At 38.3% G+C, this 22,998-nt stretch overlaps 1 protein-coding gene across 1 annotated transcript in view; it reads right to left on the reverse strand.

The window, feature by feature from the left end:
• Positions 1 to 22,998, reverse strand: part of GADL1 (glutamate decarboxylase like 1) — a 162,003-nt gene that overhangs the window by 122,555 nt on the left and 16,450 nt on the right. Inside the window, exons 2-3 of the mRNA XM_019023175.4 lie at positions 6,313 to 6,485; positions 1,762 to 1,888 (exon numbers count right to left, since the gene is read on the reverse strand). Of these exons, the coding sequence (XP_018878720.3) occupies positions 1,762 to 1,888; positions 6,313 to 6,485 (300 nt within the window). The remainder of the gene's footprint in view (positions 1 to 1,761; positions 1,889 to 6,312; positions 6,486 to 22,998) is intronic.

A 22,998-nucleotide genomic window follows, 5' to 3' on the forward strand; every position in this document is an offset into this window, starting at 1 on the left:
CTTTTAAGAGCTTCGATTTAGTTGCTCCTCTTTTTTACAACCCAGACCCAAACCGGAACGCTTAAATAATTATTTGAACACTATTTGTCCAAGGATCACAGGGGTACTGCCTTTTTTTCTGAAAATATCAATATTAACTTCTCACTTCATATACATTTCACTCACAGCAGAGTTCACCCCAGGCTATGGCACTGAGCAGCCTTTTCATTTTTCAGATTGGACCCATGCGACTGGCAGTATATAGATGGAGTAAGATGTGACTCACTATGCGGCTTACGTACACTTCTGATTCAATTTGCTTGAAATGCAATCCCCTTTAAGAGACAAACAACGGCTTGTTCCAATTTTAATTTTTTCCCCCTCCTATAAAAGGTCTCATAAAGGTTCTTGGCTTTACACCATGTGAATAATCACACCATACACCCGGCTAACTGGCTTGGCATTCTCAATCTCAGGAAGCTCAGCATGACAGAACAAAGAGGCAGGAGGTCTATTTCTACATTTGAGTATTTGGGAATCATTTAATTTGGTGACCTCTCATTACAACTTACAGCATCTGGTTTTAGTTTATTTTAGTTTTTTTTTTTTTTCTCTTTAGGGGTTCAATAAAAAAGTCTCAAAAGAAAATGTCTTTTCAGCTTAAACATGGAAAACTTCCTCTGATCTGGCAAGAAAAAAAAAAACAGCATTGCTACAAGTAATTTTAATAAGATTTTTTTTAGTTCTGTGTTAATTTATGATTGATTTCCATGGTAACATGGAAAATATCCAGTAAACTGAAAAATCTACTGCATTAAATGTCATTCTGCACTTTTGACATGCACTGGTAATAATAAGATACATATCTCTGCTTTTGAAATGCTAACTGAGTTTTTGATACATACACCAGACTTTCCCAAAGGAATATAATCCAATTATTTTTAGCCAGAATTTTACTATGTTCTTTCCACTAAACTTAGTCCAGTGTCAGAATTTACAAAGTAATGCCTGTATGATCTTAAGCACTAGATACCTTTACATTACACTGACAAATATTTTGGAAGATTATTCTCCCATTTTTGAAACTTGTTCACTGGATGAACAGGATATTAACAGGTAAGCTGGAATGGTCCCTCAGCGTAAGATTGACATCACATCACTGCACGTACAAAGTTCACAGTAGTTATGACATCACTGTGAAATAATCTCATCAAAAACTTGGAATGTATTCATTTGTCTTATATCCATCTAAGGGCTTTTATTTGTTTTTGATACAGCCAGATTTGATCAAATAGTTTGGCAATTACCAACTGCCAAGAGTTAATCGGTGTCTTCCAAATAAATCATTTCTGTTTATATTAAAGATACCTTTTGAACACTTTTTTTGCATACTCTGGGCCATCAAGATTTAAAATCCCTTAACAAATTTATATAATCAAAATACTATTTGCCAGTTTGGTCTAACACAAGAAATGATAAGTAGCAGTGATAATATATGATCTTGATTACAACTAGTATGTGGGGGTTGGCAAGGAGAAGAGGATATTTACATACAAACACTAACACCTACAGTTTTCCTGTCAACTTATCTTTGGCCTTGGCAATGAATCTGGATTAGGGATTAAAGGGACCATTGCAAAAACATCAGAACTACTAATTTTTTGATCCAGATTTCTCGTTCCATAAGCATTGCTATACTCAGCTTTGAGAGGTAAATAAATGCTTTGCAAACATAAGAACTTGTCAGAGGTACAGATCAAGGAAGTAAATTAAAGTTCTTACTAGTTTTGACACTGTAGTGTATGACATCCCGACAGAGTTCCAGTAGTTTATGGGGTGGCTCGCCTGAGTCTCTCATCTCCAAATCAAGAAGCTGTTTCAGTTGTTCAGGAGGCCTCCATTCACACACCTGGAGATTCAACCACAACACAAATTGAGTATCCACCATAGCCAGGTATTGAGAGGATGTTACAAACGTGGACTCTACCATTACAAAGCTTCTGGGCAGCGGGTGATTTAAACATGCAACTATAGTTCAGACGAAAAGAACTATTACAGTAATGTAGATGTTGATGGCACCAATGAGGGGCGCCATCTTAAATTTGCAAGGTTAAGGGAGATTTCCTAGTGATACTGATATCTAAGTTGTTACATAGAATAAGAGTAGAGCGAATCAAAGTTTAGGGAGGTTCTAGATGGAAGTGACAGAAGTAACAAAGATCAAAAGTAAAATTAAAAAAGATAAAAAATTCGGATCCTATGGCACATCTGTAAAATCAAGTACATTTGGTATGGCTTGAACATGGATTTTTGAGAAATGGAGAGGAAATAAACAGGAATGCTGAAGCAGTTTTTCTCTCTGTGTGTACCCTGCCCTATGCAGTCTGCTATCAACCTAGCAGCCAGAATGATCCTCCTAAACTTAAGCCATGGCCATTCCTCTATTCAAATACATCTGATGGCTCCCTGTTTCTTTCAAAGTAAAACCTGAGGTCCTTACAAAGATATAAAATGATCCTTTACGATCTGCTTCTCCTGGTTTCATTTTTCCTCTAGTCTCATCTGGGACTACTTTCCTTCTGGCTAACTCTGCTCTTGACACCCTAGCCTCCTTACTGTTCTTAACTACATGAGGGAGGTTCCCATACTGGGGTCTCTGCACTGTGTGTGCCCTCTGCCTAGAATGTTTTTCAAAATATCCTCATAACTGAATCCCTCACTTATTTCAAATCTTTGCTCAGAAGTCACTTTCTCAACAACAGCAATCCTGACTCCCTTACCTAAAATTAAAATCTACCCATTACCTCTATCAATCGCCTTTAACCTTTCCTAGTATTCCTTTTTACAAAGCACTTATCACCCTCTAATATACTGTTACTTATTGTATCCTACATAATCTCCATACAAGCAGATCTGTCTTTTTGCTCACTGATCCCAAGTGACTACCACAGAGTCTGCACATAATAGTGCTCAATAAAGATGTGTTGAATAACTGAATGGATAAACAAAGGTAAGCGAGGCTCAGATCATAATGGGCTTGGCTCTAAGGAAGCCATTTAAATGTTTAGGACAGGGGAATGAAAGGATCATATTTGTGTTTGGGGCAATAGCTTTAATTGTTATGTGGAGATTCCCAATAAAATTTGAAATAAGAGGTTGCTGTAATAAGCCTGGCAAGAGAAGGTGATGATCTGGATGACAGTCAATGTTGTGTTAAATATGTAGTTTTTAGAGATATTTAAAATGCAGAATCACTAGAACTCGGAAATCAGATTTTGAGGGTGAGATGAATGAGCCAAAGATCATCCCAAGGTTTCCAGCTTGGACACAAGATTGGATGGCAGCAATGGGGATAGCAGGAGAAGGACCTGGTTGGGGTGGTGTGGGGATGATGAGGTGTAAGCGTGTTTAGGACAAGGCACCTTCAGAATATCCAAAAGTTGTATAGCAGTTGATCTGAGGTTCTTGCAAAAGATTGAGGATAGAGTTCCAGGGATACACTGTGATAATATAACAGTAGTTGATGTGGTTCAGAGAACCTACAGCAGAGAAGAAAGGAGCAGAATGTTTCTGGGCATCACCAACACTTACGAATGGGCATAGGAAGAGGAGCCTGACTGTACTGTGGAGGGCACGCCAGAGAGGTAGGGAGAATCCTAAGAGTTTAGTGCTACCATAACCAAGAAGAAAGAATGCTTTAGGAAGGAGACGTTCACCACTGTCAAATACTGCTAAGAAGCCGAATTAGATAAAGACTTGAAGTGCTCATGGAATTTATCAACAAGGAGGTGTTCTTGGCAAGAGCAGCTTGACTTAGAGAGGTGGGGGCGGAGGCCAGATTGCTTTGAAGTGAGAATGTAGGAGGTGAAGAAACGGAGGGAGGGAATATAGATAATCTCTAAAAATTTTGGCTGTGGAGGGGAGGAGAGAGATAGGGAAGTAGCCAGGGAGTGAAAAGACTGGGAGGCTGGGGGAAGCAGGAGGAAATACCAAGTTGTGCAAGTAGTATGAAATTAAACTCTGATGCTATAACCATGACAGGCAGAGGTAAATTGGAAATGCCTGAGACAATCAAAAGGAATGACTACTGGTGCATTCAACAACATGGATGAATCTCAGATGCATTTTGTTGAGGGTAAACAGCAAGACTCAAAGCCTACTACAATACTATTCCATCAACATGACATTCTAGAAAAGGCAAGTATCATAGGGAAAGAAAATCAGTGGTTTCAGGGGCTAGAGGAAAGGGGAGGATTGATTAGAGAGGGGCACAGAATAGTTATAGTCATATAACTATTCTAATGAAGATATAGAACAGTTCCATCATATCGTAGTAATAGTTATGACTTCTGAAACTCATAGAACCACACCCCAAAGGGGTAAATTTTACTGAATATAAATTATAATTCAGTTTTTAAAACTGGCTGATGAAGAATTTTCTGCTAATGAAACTAGCAGTGATCACTGCACCAAGCTTGGGTATATATCTGCAGGTTACCTTTTAATGGTGCTCTGTTGGATCTCAGACAAGGTAGGCTAAGTTAGTGGTATCAAAACTTCACCTCCTTCCCCCAACTCTAGCATAGCTTTCGATCCAACTTCCCGTGGGTAGCCTGAACATCTATTACATTGTAATTGACTTGTGGTTCCTTAATTGACAACTTAGGATCTTAAGATCTTCCGTTTCTCATCTTATTAGTCCCCTGTGTGAGCCCTTTTTTCCGGGCAAAAAATGGTCCCCTTGCTGTGTTAAATACATCTTGTCCTTTTGCAATGCTCTTTCCATTATTGACCTTCCTGCTTTCTTCCTCCAGAAATGAGTACCCTAATGCCAAACTTTCTCTTCCCCTGCCACTGCCCCCCAAAAGTCTCACTTGCCCTTTACTTACATTCCACATCTGAGCTCAAAGTACTCGCTCCTGAGTGAAATCCCAAAAATCTGCTCCAGTCTCAAAGCATTTATCACATCCTTACTGGGACCCCCGCTGCCTTTTCTAATGAAAACATATCCTTCCAATTAGATTATAAATTCTGTTCAGAGCTGGGCCTTTATATTGTTTTTCTTTATATTCTCTAGGGCTGAATATAAAGCTTTAGTCATAGCTAATACTCAGTTAATATTTAATGACTGAATAAAGGCCAATAAAAAAAACTGCCAGAGGAGCAGTGTACTCCAATGTAAAGCAGGTCCAAAGTATTTCACAAGTACAGAGAAGAACAGAAATTATATAATTATAAATATGCTATCTGGGCAAATACCAAACACCATCAGGATTTTTGCCTTGAACCTAACTTCCAAATTCATGCATCAATCTATTTTCCTACTAGTTCTCCGAAAGGCATGTGATCAAAAATTCAGAATAAATATCACCTCACTTTCAAAATCTTTTAAAAATGATACTTATTTCTAACTAATATAACTGGAATAAAAATCTCTTCCTTACATCCATTTGTTGATAATCCACCTCCAACATGAAAACCAATGTGATAAAGGTTGATTCGGTAATTTTAAGAGGCATATGGAGTAGTTAAGAGTGCAGATTGTGAAGTGATACTGCCTGGATTTTAGTCCCAGCTCTGATACTTGTGTATAATCTTGGGCAACATATTTGACCTCTTTGTGCCTGACTTTCTTTCCCAGCTCTAAAATGGGGGTAATAGTATCTGCCTTTTAGTGCTTTTGAAAGGATTAAATGCATAAGGAGTAGTCCTTAGAACATAGTAAGTATTCTTAAGAGTAGATGCCATTAGCGGCGGTTCTAATATCAATTTGAATTGAATTTGAGCCTGAATTTGAAATCTACAACCAATAATTGGTACCAGAAAGGAGTCAGACTTAACCACCTAAGATTTCTAGGCTAAATTTAGACAAGCTCTTCATAAGGACCTTAAGATAACTTTAAAATGTTTTTACATCCTTTTCCATCTTTTGCTTGATTTTCATGAACAACATGAAGAGTGTGCACGAGAAAATGGGGAGCAAAGAGCATTCGAGAGTTGCGTAAGTCAGATTAGCAGGTTACTTATCTATGTTATTATCTAGGGTGCAGGGAGTTTCATCCCTGTGCTTCATGTCCTTATGTGATTAAGCTCTAGAGTCTCAGCCAATCTTCCCACGAATGATGACTGGCAGAGTAAGGAGGCAGCCCTTCAAGGAGAGCAGGAATTGCCTGAAAGACAGCCTACACTTTTATATCTGGACATCCTTTTGAGACAAAGGCATAGAAGAAATAAAAACTTGGCCTTCCCATTTGCCTTCTATTCAGCCATACTGATTTGGGGGAACATCTATCTTTCCCATTTCTGCAATTTCTTACAGGTTTCAATTTTTACCTTCTCATTGACATCTGTAGCTTTCAAAACCACCTCTTCCATTATTAGCCTACAGGCCTCTTCAACAAATTTTTCTCCAGCTTTTGCATCTGTTGTAGGACCATTCAGCACAACCCCATCCACAAGAACAGCATTCTTCTTACTTGGAATCATCTCTTGTTGATCAATCTCTCCTGGAAGCAAGCAAACAAATTGCGTTTGAGATATAATCTAATTACATCACAGAACAAAGCACAGGGGACAAAATGCATCACTATCCCAGCTTCAAATGGCACATCTTTTAATACATGAAGGCATCATTTGAGGTGTTGAGCTGACAATTTCTTATGACACACCATGGTATGATAGAGTTAAGGAAAATTTTACAAAGAAAGCTCACAATTTATGGATTAAGTAAATCTACCTTATTATTATATATGTCACTCTGTACTGGGCTGAGTTAGTCATGGAGTATATGACCCCCTAATTCAGTGTAATTTCAGGTCTGATGAGGAAAGGTACCATTCACATACAATTCCCATGCTAGATGGTGTTTGAAGTTGAAAAAAAAATGTTTTCCATAATTAGAGAGCTGGTTCACAAAGCAACTACCCCTAGGAGAGAGTAAATATTCATTGGCATTTCTACACATGCACAAATGATTAAGTGATTTCCCTAATCCTTTCCTCAGAGACAGCCGTCACTCTACCACAGGAGAGTTCGAGATGGAGGAACAGGAGTTAGGCATTTGGAAAAAAGGATGAGGAAAAAGCCCTTCAGATTTTATCTAGAATTAACACCTCCTCTATGCTGTCAGTATCCCCTTAAAATATAAATAATACAGTATCATACAATAGTTGTTTTAACTTTCAGAATCTGGTGCATTGAGTAGACAAATCCTATAATTAAGGTAGCAAGCTTTTAGCTTCATTTCCTTGTACAAAGTCCTTTAGCATTTCTGAGCCCTAGGATGAAGCTTTGGGCAGAGATAAAGAAAATAGCACCTGTCCTTACACAATTTATTTTCCTCAAGGAAGAGATAATGCATTTCCAGATTGAAATAACAAATTGAATGTTATGAAGATCCATCTTGTATTGGATGTATCTGAATTATCGAAGTATCTAAGAGGGATCACCTGGCCACCTTCAACAAAGTGAATATTGAAACCTTCAAAGGCAAAGAGCTAGCTGCTTTCTTCTTGAACTAGCACACATGAATATGTTTCTCCAAATGTATGTCCCCTCTTCCTTTAGGTGTATGTAGCTGTTGGCCAATTTCTCTATGAACTAGATTACAAAGTTTACACAAAAGTTGTATTTTCCATTCTTGCAGCATCTTGTTTAGCATCAGGGAGTGTGGAGGAGACCAAGAAATGTAAATGTAACTTATTTTACTCATTCTTGCAGTCACCTTTCAAACACATGCACAAAGAGATCTTCATAAACATAAGCCCATGTCTGTTTCACACACACACACACACACACACACACACACACACACACACACTCTCTCTCTCTCTCACACTCACACTCTCTCACACACTCTCTCTCTCTCTCGTAATTTGTCAGGGATACCGTATTTTCCCTTTTAACAAATCATTCCTTAAAAAGCAGCAGCGATATAAACTTGTCACTAATCTTAATTGTATGTTTTAATTCTATGTATAAATGTTCCTCTATATTACAGACACTGCTTTGTCCCTGAGAGCCCCTAATTTTTCAGCCATTTTCTACATAGAGAGTGATAGAGGAAAGAAAGCAGCACAATGGTTTGTTAAGCCTGTATTAAATGCCTTTAAACTTTTCAACCCTGCAGTTTAAGCACAGGCAAAAGGATGAGACGGAACATGTTCAAGACTGTACATGCCGATCATTGACTAAATGTTAAAAGTCAACATGAAAATCTATATCTGAGAAGAAAGGTTACTGCCTACCCAAAATAGCCCTCCACAAAAATAATTCTGGCAACTCAATCCAGATATTCAACCAATTTCCAGCACAAGCTTTGATTCAATCACATTCTCTTTTTCTAATCAGTATGTTTCTCCACCTTATAATGTATATGTTCATTTAATTGTTGAAATTGACAAACAATTTTTAAAGTACTTTGCAGCACTGTACCTCACACAGTATCTTCTATTTTAAATCCATCTTAAATATTCCAATGGTCTACAAAAAAAAAAAACCCTTCTAAATATATGTATTTCAAACACTTCTACTCTTAGTGAGGGCTCTAACAATATTAATATTTATCATTTCTTAGACTCCACCTTCTCCTCAAAGTTAAATGTTCTGATAAAATTCTGTGGCTCCACAAACACTTTAATTCTGTTATTGGCAAACACAAATGGTGTCTACGAAAGCACCAGATAAAAATGTTACAGGAAGATCCCCCAGTTGGGGAAAGATGGAATCTGCAGCAGAGGATCAATCTTTTGTCCTCTCACAGAAAGAGAAGCCATTTAGAGCTCCAATGATGAATGTTAGTTCCAGCCCTCACTTTCACATGAAAGGAAACATTTAACATGGTTTAGGGCCAAATGTTGAAGCCCTAGAATTGAGCTTTTAGATGGAAGTGCTCTGCACCTGAAGGTACTTTCCTCTCCTCCCAAATTTTTTAGGCCCTAAAAATAGAGTAAGAAAGAGAGCAATTATTCCAGGAACTCTGGTTATGTGAGTAGGCAGTGCTATTATTAAGCACGCAGAAAAAGTTAAGATTTTTTTTTTAACCTCATTAGTAGGATTTCAAGCTTTTATTACCCAGGGAATAACAGCAGCTCTATAGCCTGCTCAGTATGTTTCTCTTTCTCTTTCTCTCACCCCGTTCTGTGTGTGTGTGTGTGTGTGTCACACACACACACACGATAAAATAAAAAATGTCAACACCCACTCATAACCAGAATAGCAGTGAAATTTAAATTATCACTGTCTTCACACCAATGAATTAAAAAAATCCCCATAATTCACACAATTATCTAGGAGAAAATACTATAAAAATCTATGCAGAATTGGGTCTAGATTATGTCTTTTCTTTGATAGACACATTTTATTTTTATAGCCAGATGTGATAATGTGCCTCTTTCTCCCCCAGCATTTGTCCAGGTCAGAAAAGGCCCTCTGGAGACTCTAGAATAGGTCAAGATGTGGTCTCCTGAGGAAGGATATTCAGAATTTTCATTCTAACTGCTAGAGTTTATAGTGGCTCTTAATGAAGTCTTTCAATTTGAGGAATCTTCCATGAAGACTATACCTAGGATATGACTGCTTTTCATCACCCCCACCTTTACTACCTTAGTTCAAACCACCTTCAAATGCTAGGGTTACTGCAGTAGCCTCCCAACTAACCACCTTTCTTCACCCTTTCCCCTCATTCTCTGTGGACTATTCTTGACACAGTACCTCCTACGTTCCCTTGAAAAGATAAATCTGATCACATGATGACTCCTGCTTAAAGCATTCAATGACTCCTCATCAAACTAAAAGCTAACTAACATCCTTCTAATAACCTCAAAGGCCCATTTCCCTATTATCTCATGGACCTCAAACCTCATCTTGTTACAGTCCTCCATCTCACACAGCTCTATCATCTCTGGTCTTTTTCACCATTCTGATTCTTTCCTTAAACATCAGTTTCTCAGGGAGGCCTTCCTTGACCACCTCATATGAAGCTGCAATCGCCTCTCTGCACTACTTTCTCTGCTTTGATTCCAGAGCAGTGACTACCATGGGATATATAATACCCACGTAAATTAATATATATATATATTTTTTTAATATCTGTCTCTCCAATAAAGAAAGGTTAAGCTCTGTGAGAGCAAGAGTTTCTGTCTGTTGGTTTCACTGTTATTTCCATAGCACCCAGAAAGTGCCTGGCAGTTTGCAGGAGTTTGATGAACATTTTTTGACTATTAAATGAAAGAAGTTCTTCCTGGTCCCTTTAACCAACCAGTGATAATGTCTTCCTCCCCTGAGATGCCATCGCAGGTTGTCTGTATGCTTTTCTGAACTGATAGCACAGCAAGGAGACTGGACCTGATTAAGCAGGGAAAACCTTTGGCTGGGGATGCAATAGACATAGAACACAGTTAATGGGCTAGAGAAGAGACAGTGGAGGCTGAAAGAACCCCGGGAACAGTCAGCAAGGCAAACCTCCTGGGTTTCTGTTCTCTTCATTATTAAAGGAAACTGTGGCTGCAAGACTCTCCCTTTCCTCCCCTCTCCATTCTTGCTACCGCAGCCACTTTTTCTGTGCCCTTATTTTATGGTAGTCATTTGACTTCTAAAAGTCAGCCCACGGACCACAGGCTCACTCCAGAAACCACACTTCCAAATTTGAAAGCCAGTCAATTCCTAAAGACTCCAACTTCTGCATTTTTTACCAATTCCTCCCCTCCATAGCTTCCAAAATTCTGTATAGGATCAACTTTTGCTTTGTTCAGAGAGACGTATTGTTCTTCCTTGATTAACAAACAATTCAGCTTCAAATATTGTTTCAGATTTTGAGAGATAGCCTCTTCCTTTGACATAGAATTAAGTGAATTAATACAGATAATGCCTTAAAACAGTGTCTGGTACATAGTGGGAACTAAATAAAAGTTAGCTAACAGTAGTAAATAACAACAATATTCATTCAATACATAAATGACACCAGGCACGGTGGCTCACACCTGCAATCTCAGCACTTTGGGAGGCCGAGGCAGGCAGATCACTTGTGGCCAGGAGTTTGAGAACAGCCTGGCAAACATGATGAAGCCCTGTCTCTACCAAAAAATACAAAAATTAGCCAGGCATAGTGGCACGCACCTGTAGTCCCAGCTACTTGGGAGGCTAAGGCACAAGAATCACTTGAACCTGGGAGGAGAAGGTTGCAGTGAGCCAAGATCATACCACTGCACTTCAGCCTGGGCAAAAGAGTGAGACCGTGTCTCAAAAATAGTAGTAATAATAGTACATAAATGCATAAAGGAAACTTGCATGTGATGGTAAGCTGTGATGATAGAAAGGGAGGGCTTCTCAGATTGATCAAATGACCAGGGTAATAAACTCTAGACCAAGTGGCTGGTGAGTTATCACCTCTGGAAGGGCAGGAAGAGAGGACCACAGTGGTCGGGGGTTCCCCTGTGAGAAGAGCAGAGCTTCCTCCACCATGTTCAGAACGCAAGATGGTAGCTGAGTAGTTCAGCCCACACTGGGTAGGCAGCTTCCTAGACCTTCTGCCTTGTTGCTTTCCACCTTGCCCTGTGTTTACCTGTGTAGAGGTTTTATTTCTTATACCAGATTATAAACCTACAGAAAAAAAGAGCCATGTCTCATTTTACTGACCATTCCAGAAACAGAGTTCAGCAACTGGCTTTCAATAGCTCTCTGAGGACTGACTGGCTGACTGTGTATTTACTTTGGAAGTCATCTTATCTAACCTTTTCATACAATCCAATAATTCCCTCCACAACCTGTGGCCCAGACATGAGAAGAGCTGACTTCTAGTCCCACTTGATCACTCCCAAGTTCTCTGATCCTGAAATAATACAACCTCTCTGTGCCTGTTTTCTCATCTATAAAAATTGGAGCCCATCTGAGGAAAGTGACCTGCTAGCTTCCAAAAAATTCCTGGGAAAATTAATGAAGATTCACAATCCGGATTCCTACCCAAAAGGATTCTATGTGGAGCCTAGGATCTAAAATTTCAGGAAGTATTCCCATTTATATTAATAATATTGAAATACACTAATAGGCAGTGGGTATGGAAATAGCCATTCTGGGTGACCTCTAAAGTCCTTCCAAAACTTCAAATCTTCAGTTGTCTAGCCCCTCTCTCTAATCTTTTAATAATTATGTATTTATCTTAAATATGCATCAATCTCCGAGAAGTTAATAACTGAAAAATTATAATACTACATATATATATACACATATGTATATATATACATATATATATACACATATGTATATATATACATATATATATACATATATATGATATATATACATATATATGAGAGAGAGTACTTAATATGTGCCAGGCCCTGTTCTAAAAGTTTTACAGATTTAACAAATGTAATTGTAACAAACTCCCGTTACTCAGTTTTTCAGATGAGAAAACTGAGGCACAGAGAGGGTTTAATTGGGTTGAATTGCCTTGCCCAAGGTCACAGAACTAGTGAGTAGCGAAACTGAGGTAAATTTTTACTGAGTACTAAATATTTTCTGAAGTTCTATGAAGGATCAATGAGATTCTGCTTTATGGGTATCTACCATTAGCAAGGCATCATTAGGGAGTTAATAATGACAGCAAGACGAATTACTGTACTTCGGTAATTGGGGGCCTCAAAGTGCTGAATAACAGCAATAGAAGATAATAAGTGTCAAGTAGTGCCACGTGGAAGACACCAATAAAATATTCTGAATGTAAACAATGTAGACATTTGAAATTAAGGGTTGTGGTTATAGGAGAAGTTGAGGTGTCAGGGAAGATTTCTGAAATTAGAAGACCTGCCTTCTCTTTGAACATATGCACTAATAAATAATAATAATACTTTTAAAACCTCACCACTTCTGAAGTAACAACTTCATTGACAGCTGCCCAGACCTCCCACCTTGTCACTTTCACAATGGTCAGAAAACTTTTCCTGAGAGTGACTCCAAATATGCATTTCTGTCATGTCTATAGGCTTTTATAGTAAATGAGTTAAGTAAGTGGAATTTTTCTTCGACAGGGCTATAATCCAAATATGTGAAGACTTTTTATCAATGCTTTCAATTGTCGGTTAAAACTGCTCAGTTTTTTCAGTGGTTTCCGATAGTCCGTGGTCTGTAGTCTGAACCAATTTGCTTTTATCTTATAAAATGAGGCATCTACAAAATTCCAGGTGTGATCTCACCAACTCTCAACATGGTGAAATCATATTTCCCATCCTCTGGTCACCATGATTTCATTAATAAAGCTTTTATTGACACCATAGTGGATTCCAAAGCCTGAGCTTTAAATCCTGGCCCAAATTCTAACTCTGCTTCTGTGACCTTACCCATGTTATTTAACCTCTGTGTGATCCGTATTTCTTTTCTGGCAAATGGGAAAAACAGCTATGAGTCATTGAAAGGGTCAAATGTGGTAATGTGTGCAAGGTACTAAACAAAGTGCCAGGGACAGTGTAAAGAACTCAATAAATGATAACTATTAATGAGGTTCAGTCTATATGAACTCTCTTTTGGCACTCACGTTACACTGTTGGCTCAGGTAGAAGTCATAATTAGCAGTCTTAGGGTTTTGTCAGAAAGTCTGCCAGTAAAAGCCAGTTTCCCATCCAAGTCTCTTTAATTGTTCAGAGCAAGTTAGCAATAGAAAAATAATGTTTGCTTTCAAAGGACAGAAATGAGAAACAATGAATCAAAAGTGAATCCAGACATCTGGTTGGGGGAGGCCAAGGAGCTCTTCAGAAAGTTAATGCAAAGACACTGGGGACCGAGGGAGGCAGAAGGGTCAGGACTTAGAGAATCCCGTAGGCCAGTCCAAGAGAGTCTGAGAAGCAAAGTCTAAGAGCTGGGGTAGTATTAATAAATAAGAGCCTCACCCAGCCTGGTACCTGTGGATACAGAAGTAAAAAACACAGTCTCTGTTCTCAAGTTATTAAAAGTCTAGAAAGCGAATATTTAAGAAACCAGGGCAAAGAAAAATTGAGATTTAAAAAACTGAAGATATATTTTCTCTTCTGGAGGTTTCTAAGTCAGGCATTTCTTCCAAGATCAAAAGAATGGATGCCTAATTTACCTGATGTACCTGGTACATCAGCCTCATAGATTGTTTGCCACACTTTTGAATTTCACACTGGTTTTAAAGCCATTTTAGTTGTCTTAAAAATGACATGCCAATGAGAGTGGGTAACTGTGAACAACCTACAAAGAAGATGACTATGGGAAATACTAAGAAATAACAATAATACAAAGCCATGAGAACAGAAGCTCTGAAGCTTTGGGTAATGGCGACAAATGTGGCAACTTAGTCCCTGGATCTAGCCCTGTGATTTGATAGAATCATAAAGAAGGCTTAGGGATTGAACCATTTCCACATCCGATCCACAAACATGAATTCAAAGGAGTAAACAGAAAACTATGTTTACAACTTTGTCAGCAAGAGATATGGGTATCTATTTTATTTTATTTTTTTTTGAAAAGAGCAAGACAAGAGAATTTTAATCATTTCTTTAGTCTCATCTTGGGGTCAAATTCTCCTTAGCTGAAATCCAGTGAGCAGATACTTCTCTTACTCATACTTTCATGAGATAGTCATAAAATATTGAATTGCTACTATGTTCAAGACATTAGGGCAGGCACTATAGAAAACTTCAAGACCAAATAGACACACAGATGGTGACCCCAAAATCCAATAAGGGAAATTAGACATGTTTATTAATACTTGAAATCCTATCCAAAAGGCATAAAGTTTGATAGGTGAAGTCAGATAAAACATACTGAAATTTCAGAGAAGGGTATTGCTTCTGAATGTGAGAAGCAGGAAGTCCTTCTGGATGAGGTGGCATTTGAGACAGACCTCCATTCATCCAATCAGCAAATACTTATATTTAGTGCCTATTATGTATAGAACTCTGTGTAAGGCATTCGAGGTTGAGCAATGAACAAGAAAAATTTACATTTAGTTGGGGTGGATAATATATGCAGTTAAGACAAACAGATAAATTATTAAAATAATGCAGGCTATAACAAATGTTCTAAAGGAAATACCTGAATGACTTCATAGAATAAGGACAAGGAGCTATTGTAGATATAATTAGGAAAAAATGTTTCTGAACAGAAGATATCTGAATTGAGTTGTAAAAGAGAAGGAGCCAGACACGAAAGATATGGAAAGAGAATGATCCAGGAAGAAGGAACAGAAAATGCAAGCAATCAATAAGCTGGCTTCTTTAAGAAGTGGAAAGAGATAAGTGTGGCCCAAGTGTGAGGGCAAGGGAAAGGAAGGGTGAAATTAGATTTGGAAATAGGGACTGGGAGCAGATCAGGTAAGGTCGTATTTTACTCTAAAATCAACAGGAAGCCACTTAAGGGTTTTAAACAGAGGAGTAACGTGAACTGGCTTACATTTATGGAAGATTCCTCTGGATGCCGTGTAGAGAATGAACTGTCAAAAGACAGATGTGGAAATAGGGAGACTGTTTCGGTCACAACTGTAGAAGTCCAGGCAGTAGATAATGGGAACTTTGGTCTGGATGGTGGCAGAGGAGATGGAGCAAAGTGCTGCAACTTGGGAGATATTTAGGTGACAAAGCTTAAAGAACTTGCGGATAGATTGGATGTAGGGGTCAAGAAAGCAAAAGAATTTAAAGTAATTCTTAGGTTTGAGACCCGAGCAATGAGACAGATGGTGACTAGTGAACCCTCTATACTGATCTGGGGAATGCTGGGGAAAAGCAAGTTAGACAAATGTGTGGCTGGGGCATAGGAAGATCGACATTTTGACAAATTCATAGGAATTGGTCATGATGACATAGAAACAAGATTCATGCCATGGACACTCATGACAGAAAAAGCAACATGGACTAAGGCAGAAAAGTGTGTGTGTGTGTGTGTCCAAGAAACTCAAGTACTTCTGTTTGCCCAAGGGGCAGGGTCTGTAAATGAGGGAAGGAGCTTTTGAGAAGGAGGCAAGGAGACCAACCCTGCAGGGACTTCAGTAGAAACTGAGGAGTTCAGTTGTTACTGAGTGGGCAATAGGAGGCCACTGAAAGCTGTTGATGGGATAAGACTGCCTTAGAAAGATGAAGCGGGACTGGTGTAAAGTTTAGGTGTGAAACCAAGAATTGAAGGAAGAGAGAAATGATGGCAATAATCCAGGCCAGGGAGAGGGAGGAAATGAACTAAATAGTAGACAGGATGGTAGGTTTACATTTTATTTTATACTCTCTCCTACAATACCATTACTGAATTTGAGCCAGGTATCCCATATCTTTGTAAAGAGTTCTACAACTGTCAATGGATAGACAGCTTTTCTCTCCTCCAGTAAGTCTATGTTCTAAAAATGATCATTAGATAAAAAGTGACAGAATAAGATGGGAGAAAATCCCTTTGTGCATCAGCACCTTTCTTGCAAAGCACAGATGAACAGGTAATATTTCTGGGAGGGAACATGTTCCCGTCACCCAGAGTTTTACATTATGAGACTATGTTGTGTTAGAATCTCAGATACCAGTCAGATAATTCTGATTCTACTGAAACACCAAGGCACCCCCACGAACCAAAGAGCCAGGTCCATAAACACCATCCAGCTTCTGAGAGAACGTGCTCCTCAGAAGGGAGTCTCTGAAACAGCCAGAAAAAATAGCTGGCAGTGTCCTACCAATAGCCAATAAATACACAGTACATCATAAACCCTGCTTATTTTAATTTCAGTAATGTTTTTCTTTCACTGGGCACAAGGCCAGGAATTAGATAACCTAATCTTTTCAAGAGAGTAGATTTTTCAGAGACACTTACTCCTATTGCTTGAGTAAATATTACTTGATAAGGGGCATGACGTGCTGCAATTGTATATCTTAGATTATCATATTAATAAGGCAGCTCTCCAAACCACCTCCACCCACCAAACCATTTCTAAATCTTTTGAACTTCTATAATGGGTACAAATTCAGCTTGGAAAAGCTTATGCAACTGGGCTCCATGAAAAAAAATCGACTTAACATAGCCATTTAGTAAATTTTATCCCTGTCGTTCAGTCCCAGTTTGGAGCACTTTACTCGATCATATCCTTTAATGTGGCTTAGTGGTAGCTACTGCACCACAGAGCAGTATTTTCCTCAGGAGCTGTATCTTTCTTCCTTCTCTTCATTAACCACTGTCACCCCCATAGTCATAGTTTCTGTTGGCATTTTCCTCCTCTGACGTCTTGGCTGTTTGTCCTTTCTTATTCTTCATCCTTTTCTTGTCTATATACATTTATAAAACACCAGGTTTCACTCATTGCTTTAATGGTAACTTCTGTGTTTTCTGAGATTCAGGGCTGAGTAGAGAGAAGTCCTGTTTTTAGTTTGTTTGTTTACTTGAGGCCATTTTTGGTCTCACTAGCATCCCAACTAGAACCACCCTTCCCCTAGGACATGGTCTTGGTGATACTGTCAGTTAAATACCCTTTTGTGGGTATCTCCAAGTTCTAAGTTTTCCAGATCTCGAGTCACCTTGGTTCCTGTCTTATTTAAGACCTAATTATTTATCTTTCTCTAATTCTGTGAGCTTTCTAAGATACTCTCAATAAACTCCCCCTTTCGGTGAGCAAGAGTCATTCTGCACTCTGTGAAACTAGAGAGCCATAATTAATACTCTGAGTAGCTTGGATTCTATAGCCATTTCCAACTGATGAAAATTAAAACCAACTAGACACACCTTACTAAGGTATACTCTCTTGACCTTCAGAGTCTCTCATCTATTTACACTGTTTTCCAAAACTTGGAGGTCAACCAGTTACTGTCAGACAATAAATATGCTGTTTTTTTCTAACTTTCTTCCCATGTATAATTCTGGATGCTTGAGGTCAGTGTGTATAGTGCAGTCATAGCAAAAAGAGTCCAGGGCAGTGCTGCCAAAAAGAAATATAATGCAAGCCACTGACACAAGCCACCTGAGTAATTCTATCTTCTCTAGTAGCTTTTCTAGTTGTAGTGTGGCATAAATGAAACAAAAATATAACTGCACTTATAAAATAATAATGGTTAACATTTAATGGATACTTACAATGGACCAGGTATTGGGATATACACTTTATATATTTATGTGTATGTATATATATATATATATATATATATATATATATATGAGGTTATTTCATTTAATCCTCATAACAGCCTTATGAAGATCTTTATTAACTCTATTTTATAGATAAGAAAACTGAAGTTAGAGAAAGACAATTGCCCAAGTCATATAGCTAGTAAGTGGTGGAGCCAGAATTCAAAGCCAGGCAGCCTGATTCCAGATGCCATGTTAATAATTACCATATTCTCCTTTTTTCCAAAAAAGGCAAGCAAGAAGATAATGCTTTCTGTGTCTTATCAACCACACTAAACTATTTGGATGCATTTTTGTATTCCTAAAGCAATAAGTGATTATCTTAGAAGTATGTATTAAATTGCAATGTGTTACAATTAATATATAGTTTTAAAACCAATTTGCTCAAATGTTGACTACAGGATTTTAAATGAATTCCATTTAACCAGCAATTTAAATGAAAATTTAAATAAATGCTATAAATGGGTGCCTCATTTGCATCATCTGTTGATTAACTCTGATATGGGGATTATCTTTGCCCAGGGTTCTGCCTCCTGCTTAGGGCTTTGGTGAATCATTTTTTAGGTGAACAGGAGGCACTTACTCTCAGCTCTCTTGCTTCTCAATGCACATGTTGTAACATTCACATGTGGCCACCTTCAGATACAGAAAACTGTACTTACCAAATTCCTTTAGAGTTACTAAATGTGATTGGAAAGTACATATTGAGAAACTCATTGGAATGGCAGTAAAACCTTTCCAAGGGGTACATTTAAATTAAAACAGATGGTCCAAACTGCCTTCTAGGGAGGGAGGACACTGTTACCTGCAAGAAAAATGCATTGCTGAGTAGGGTTTGCAAATCTGGGGCCAGAGCTGAATTGCTTAGTGAAGAGGGTGAGGCTGAAACTCATCCCTTTATGCCACACAGATTCAGCTTCACCTCTATATAAAATTGGAGCAAATGTCCTAAAAATTGTAGCTTCCTGGGAGTCACCACAGTAACACAAACTACATTATAGATTGTACCACTGGCATGGCAAATGCAGGTGCCCTGAGGAATGCCCACACATCTCACTGCTACTGTAATGTTGAGAAATGAAGTACTCGCAGAACACTGCCTAACAGATCATAGTGACACTGGCCTGGGTTATTCCTCAGCTGAAACTCACTGAGATATGGGTTTGGAACCATCTAGGATATGGGCCAAGGATGTTTTTGGCCGTTTATGTGTAAGATTTTGGGATCTTAGAGCTTTACAAGCACTTACAGATCAGTTAGCAAATGTCCTCATGTTGAATTTGAGAGAACCAGGGTTTGATGACACAGAGATTGCTTGAAGCCTGTGTAACCCCTTCTAAAGATTCACGAGATCCACTAAGTGTTATCTACATTCCACCACTCATAAACATCTAGAACCTATTTCATATAATCATAGCTAGCATTTATTTAGTGCTTACTCTATGCCACGTTTTTGTAGGTCCTTTGTAAACAGCAGCACATTTATACAAAACAACAACTCTTTGAAAATACAAACAACTAAACTCACTCTGGTTAAGTAAAGCAGAAAAAAACCTACTCGAAGGGTATATCAGCTGTCTATAGTTGTACCAAAAAAGGAACCCAAAATTTAGTAGCTTAAAGCAGCACCAACATACATAATTGCTTCGGGGGAATTCTGCTGGTCTTGCCTGGGCTCACTCACACAACTGCATCCAACCTGTGCATTGTCTCAGAGCTCAGCTCAGCCAGGAAGATTGTGATGGCTGGGTCTTTCTATGTAGGCTTTTATTATCAAAGAGATAAGACTTGTCTTCCTCACAAAGTAATACCAGCTTTGAAGACAGTGAAGGCAAAAGCTACAGCACCTCTTGAGATCTCAGATGATTTGTCATAAATATCACTTCTGCTGTCTAGTGGTCAAAGCAAGTAACAAAAGCAGCCAGACTCAAGGATATAGAGAAAAAAAAAAAAAAAGCTCACCTCTTGATGACAGAAGGCAGTGTCACATTGCAAAGTGGTAAGCATACTAGGAAGAAAGGATTCTGAAACCAATTTTGCAATCTATCATAGTCCAGTCTCTGATCAAAATTCATATTCCTCTCATCCACAAAATATCCTCATTCCCATATGAGGACCTTCCAAAATCTTCTCATTATAGAATTAGTCTTGAAGTCCAGAATATCGTGGTCTGTGTCTTGTCTATAGGCAGACAAGACTGTTCAGTTATGTTCTTGGTCCAGAGACCCCTAAACTAAAAACACAAGTTATCAGATGTCGCACACAACATACAATAGTGATGCAGGCCAGGATAATTTCTGCAGACACTCTCACGAAAGAATAGGAGGCAGAGGGTAATCACTGTCTTATAGCAGTTCTGAAATCCCGCTGGGCACATACTTCACATATTAAATAGGATCTGATTTGCCCTCTGGGGTGGTTTCCTAATCCAGTATTCTCTGTGGCCCTTGGCTCCACACTCTGGCAGAAGTGAGGCAGTGGCCCAGCCTCTCTGAGGTCAAATGCCGTGATGAGTAGATACAGACATGCCAGCATATTGCAGTTTATCCTCACTCTCTTCTCATCTAGATGCTTTGTTATTGATCCCAGAGTTATTCACACACAAGAAAAAGCTTCTCCAGCCCATTTCACTATCACACTTTGGCAATTGGACATGCCTGGATTACCAGATTTTCCTACAAGCTCCAACTTGGCCATTCTTGCCAGTTCCTCAGGAAGCTGATCCGTGACTTTTCTCTGATTTCCAATTCTCCCTTACGAATGTTTTCTTCTTCAGTTCCTGTTACAATTGTGTGTAAGGTCTAATTCCTATAATACATTCAATATTCTATAATGTTCTACACATATAATATGTTACTGTATTTAATCTTCACAACAGCCATGCAAGTTACATACTAACATCCCCGTTTTATAAATGAGGATATTAAATCTGAGAGAAGTTAAGTAACTTGCCCAAGGCTACACAGCTAGAAGGTATCAGAGATCAAATTCAAATAGGTCTATATGATTCTCAAACCTATGATTGTAACCCCTATTTTCCATTTATGGAAAGAGATGGGATAGGGACAGTAATGTGTACTGATAAATTGGTTTCTGAAGAAAAGGCTCTGATTGGTAGCATTCGCCTATTTCTATGGTGTAAAGACCCCGATCATGGCTAATTTCAGGGCCAATTTTAAAACTGGCTCACAACATTTCTGAATATTTAACACTTGTAATGAACAAGTATGAGGTGGTTTCAGCATGCCTCTGCATGGGGAGCCAAGAAAACAAAAGTTCATGAATTGAAAAAATAACAAAAATGGAGTGTAGAGTGGTTCTTCAGGTGTCTCTTCCATGCACAGGCTCTCTAATTTCCAAATGTTAGCATCTCATATTTTTGCCTGCAGCCTATTTTGGTCAGAACCTACTCTGCCCACTTACATGCCAAGCGTGAAGCTCTAAAAAATAAATGCCCATAGCTCAGCATCCTTCAGCCAATAAGTGATAGAAACTGATGTATTAATAGCCAACTTTCTTGTTCTTCACATGCGGTAACACTAATGTCTGTCTTCTTCATTAACACACACAGTTACCCAGCAGGATTAAGCTTTAGTTACCCACAGTGAGAAATACCTTACTTTATTATGCATCCTCTATTGGCTGTCTCCCTGAAATCACCTTACAAAGTAACTACCCACACTCTAATTCTTGATTCAGAGTCTGATTCTGAAAAATCTAACAAATACCTACTATTTTTTGAATCCCAATGGACCAGAAAGACACTGTACTAGGCACTTATATTACACGTTTTTGGACAAATATTCATAGCACCCTAGAAGGCAAGTATACCCAGTTCTACAAATATGGAAATGAGGATCAGAGAGGTTAGTTAACTCTATGGAGGTCACATAGCTGATATAGTAAATAGCAGAGCTGATATTCAAATTATGATCAATTGTAACATCTCTTCTCTTTCCATGAAACTATGCAGCCTCTCTCACCAGAGAGATTGAACTAACACACATGAAACAATAAAAGAACAATTAAATGCTAAGCTGACGTATTGAACAATTTTGGGCAAAACTGTCATCAAACTTATGTTCCGCAATTACTTTCTAAAATTCTCTTTTTTGGTACCATCAACTTGAAAAATAAGGCCACTGATTAATATTAGGAAATCCAATTTTTCATAAGTTTTCTTTATCCTCTATCACTGCATCGTACAAATTAGGTACTGAAATAAAACTGAGTGAGTGTCATGACAGAAAATACCATGATGAAAATGCATATGAAGGAAATACATTGCTTGGGTATATTTTTTGGCCCACATAGCATCTGAAAAATCAGATACATCATAAAATACCAACTAAGTCTCTATTGATTTTGTAAGTCAATACAAAGTATTAAAAGATCAAACAACACAGTATACAGAGTGCTGAAATGGGAATAGTCTTATCAGCTAACAACATCAGCAAAGGAAGGACTTTGATTTGACTTTTGTCTGTTAAAGGGGCAAAAACTGAAGTGTGGAAATTTAAGATGGTTAATGGTGTAGTATTACCATATAGATTTTAATACTTAACCGTAATAGATTTTAATATTTAACAGTGGCTTGCTGTCATCAAGTAATTTAGATAGTTGCTCTACAATATTTAACATGAAGAAGGTCCTGAATGCTGAAATTATTAGCACTACACCAAAAAATCTCAGATGCTGGTAGAAACACACATAAATTCCAAGTATGATTTGATCAGTGTCTTACTTGTTTTGTTTCTTACTTTTAATTACCTGCCCTGGTGATACGCACAAAAGGGAACCCTCTGGAGTTTGGGGTGAGAGTTTTAGCCCTGACTCTGGCCCCCAAGTAGCTCTGTGGCTGCAAGTACTTTAACCTTTCTGGTTAAATGATACTCTCAGTTAAATAATGCTCTATAAAAC

This window comes from Gorilla gorilla, chromosome 2 (genome assembly GCF_029281585.2).
Source record: "Gorilla gorilla gorilla isolate KB3781 chromosome 2, NHGRI_mGorGor1-v2.1_pri, whole genome shotgun sequence".
NCBI classification, from domain to species: domain Eukaryota; kingdom Metazoa; phylum Chordata; class Mammalia; order Primates; family Hominidae; genus Gorilla; species Gorilla gorilla.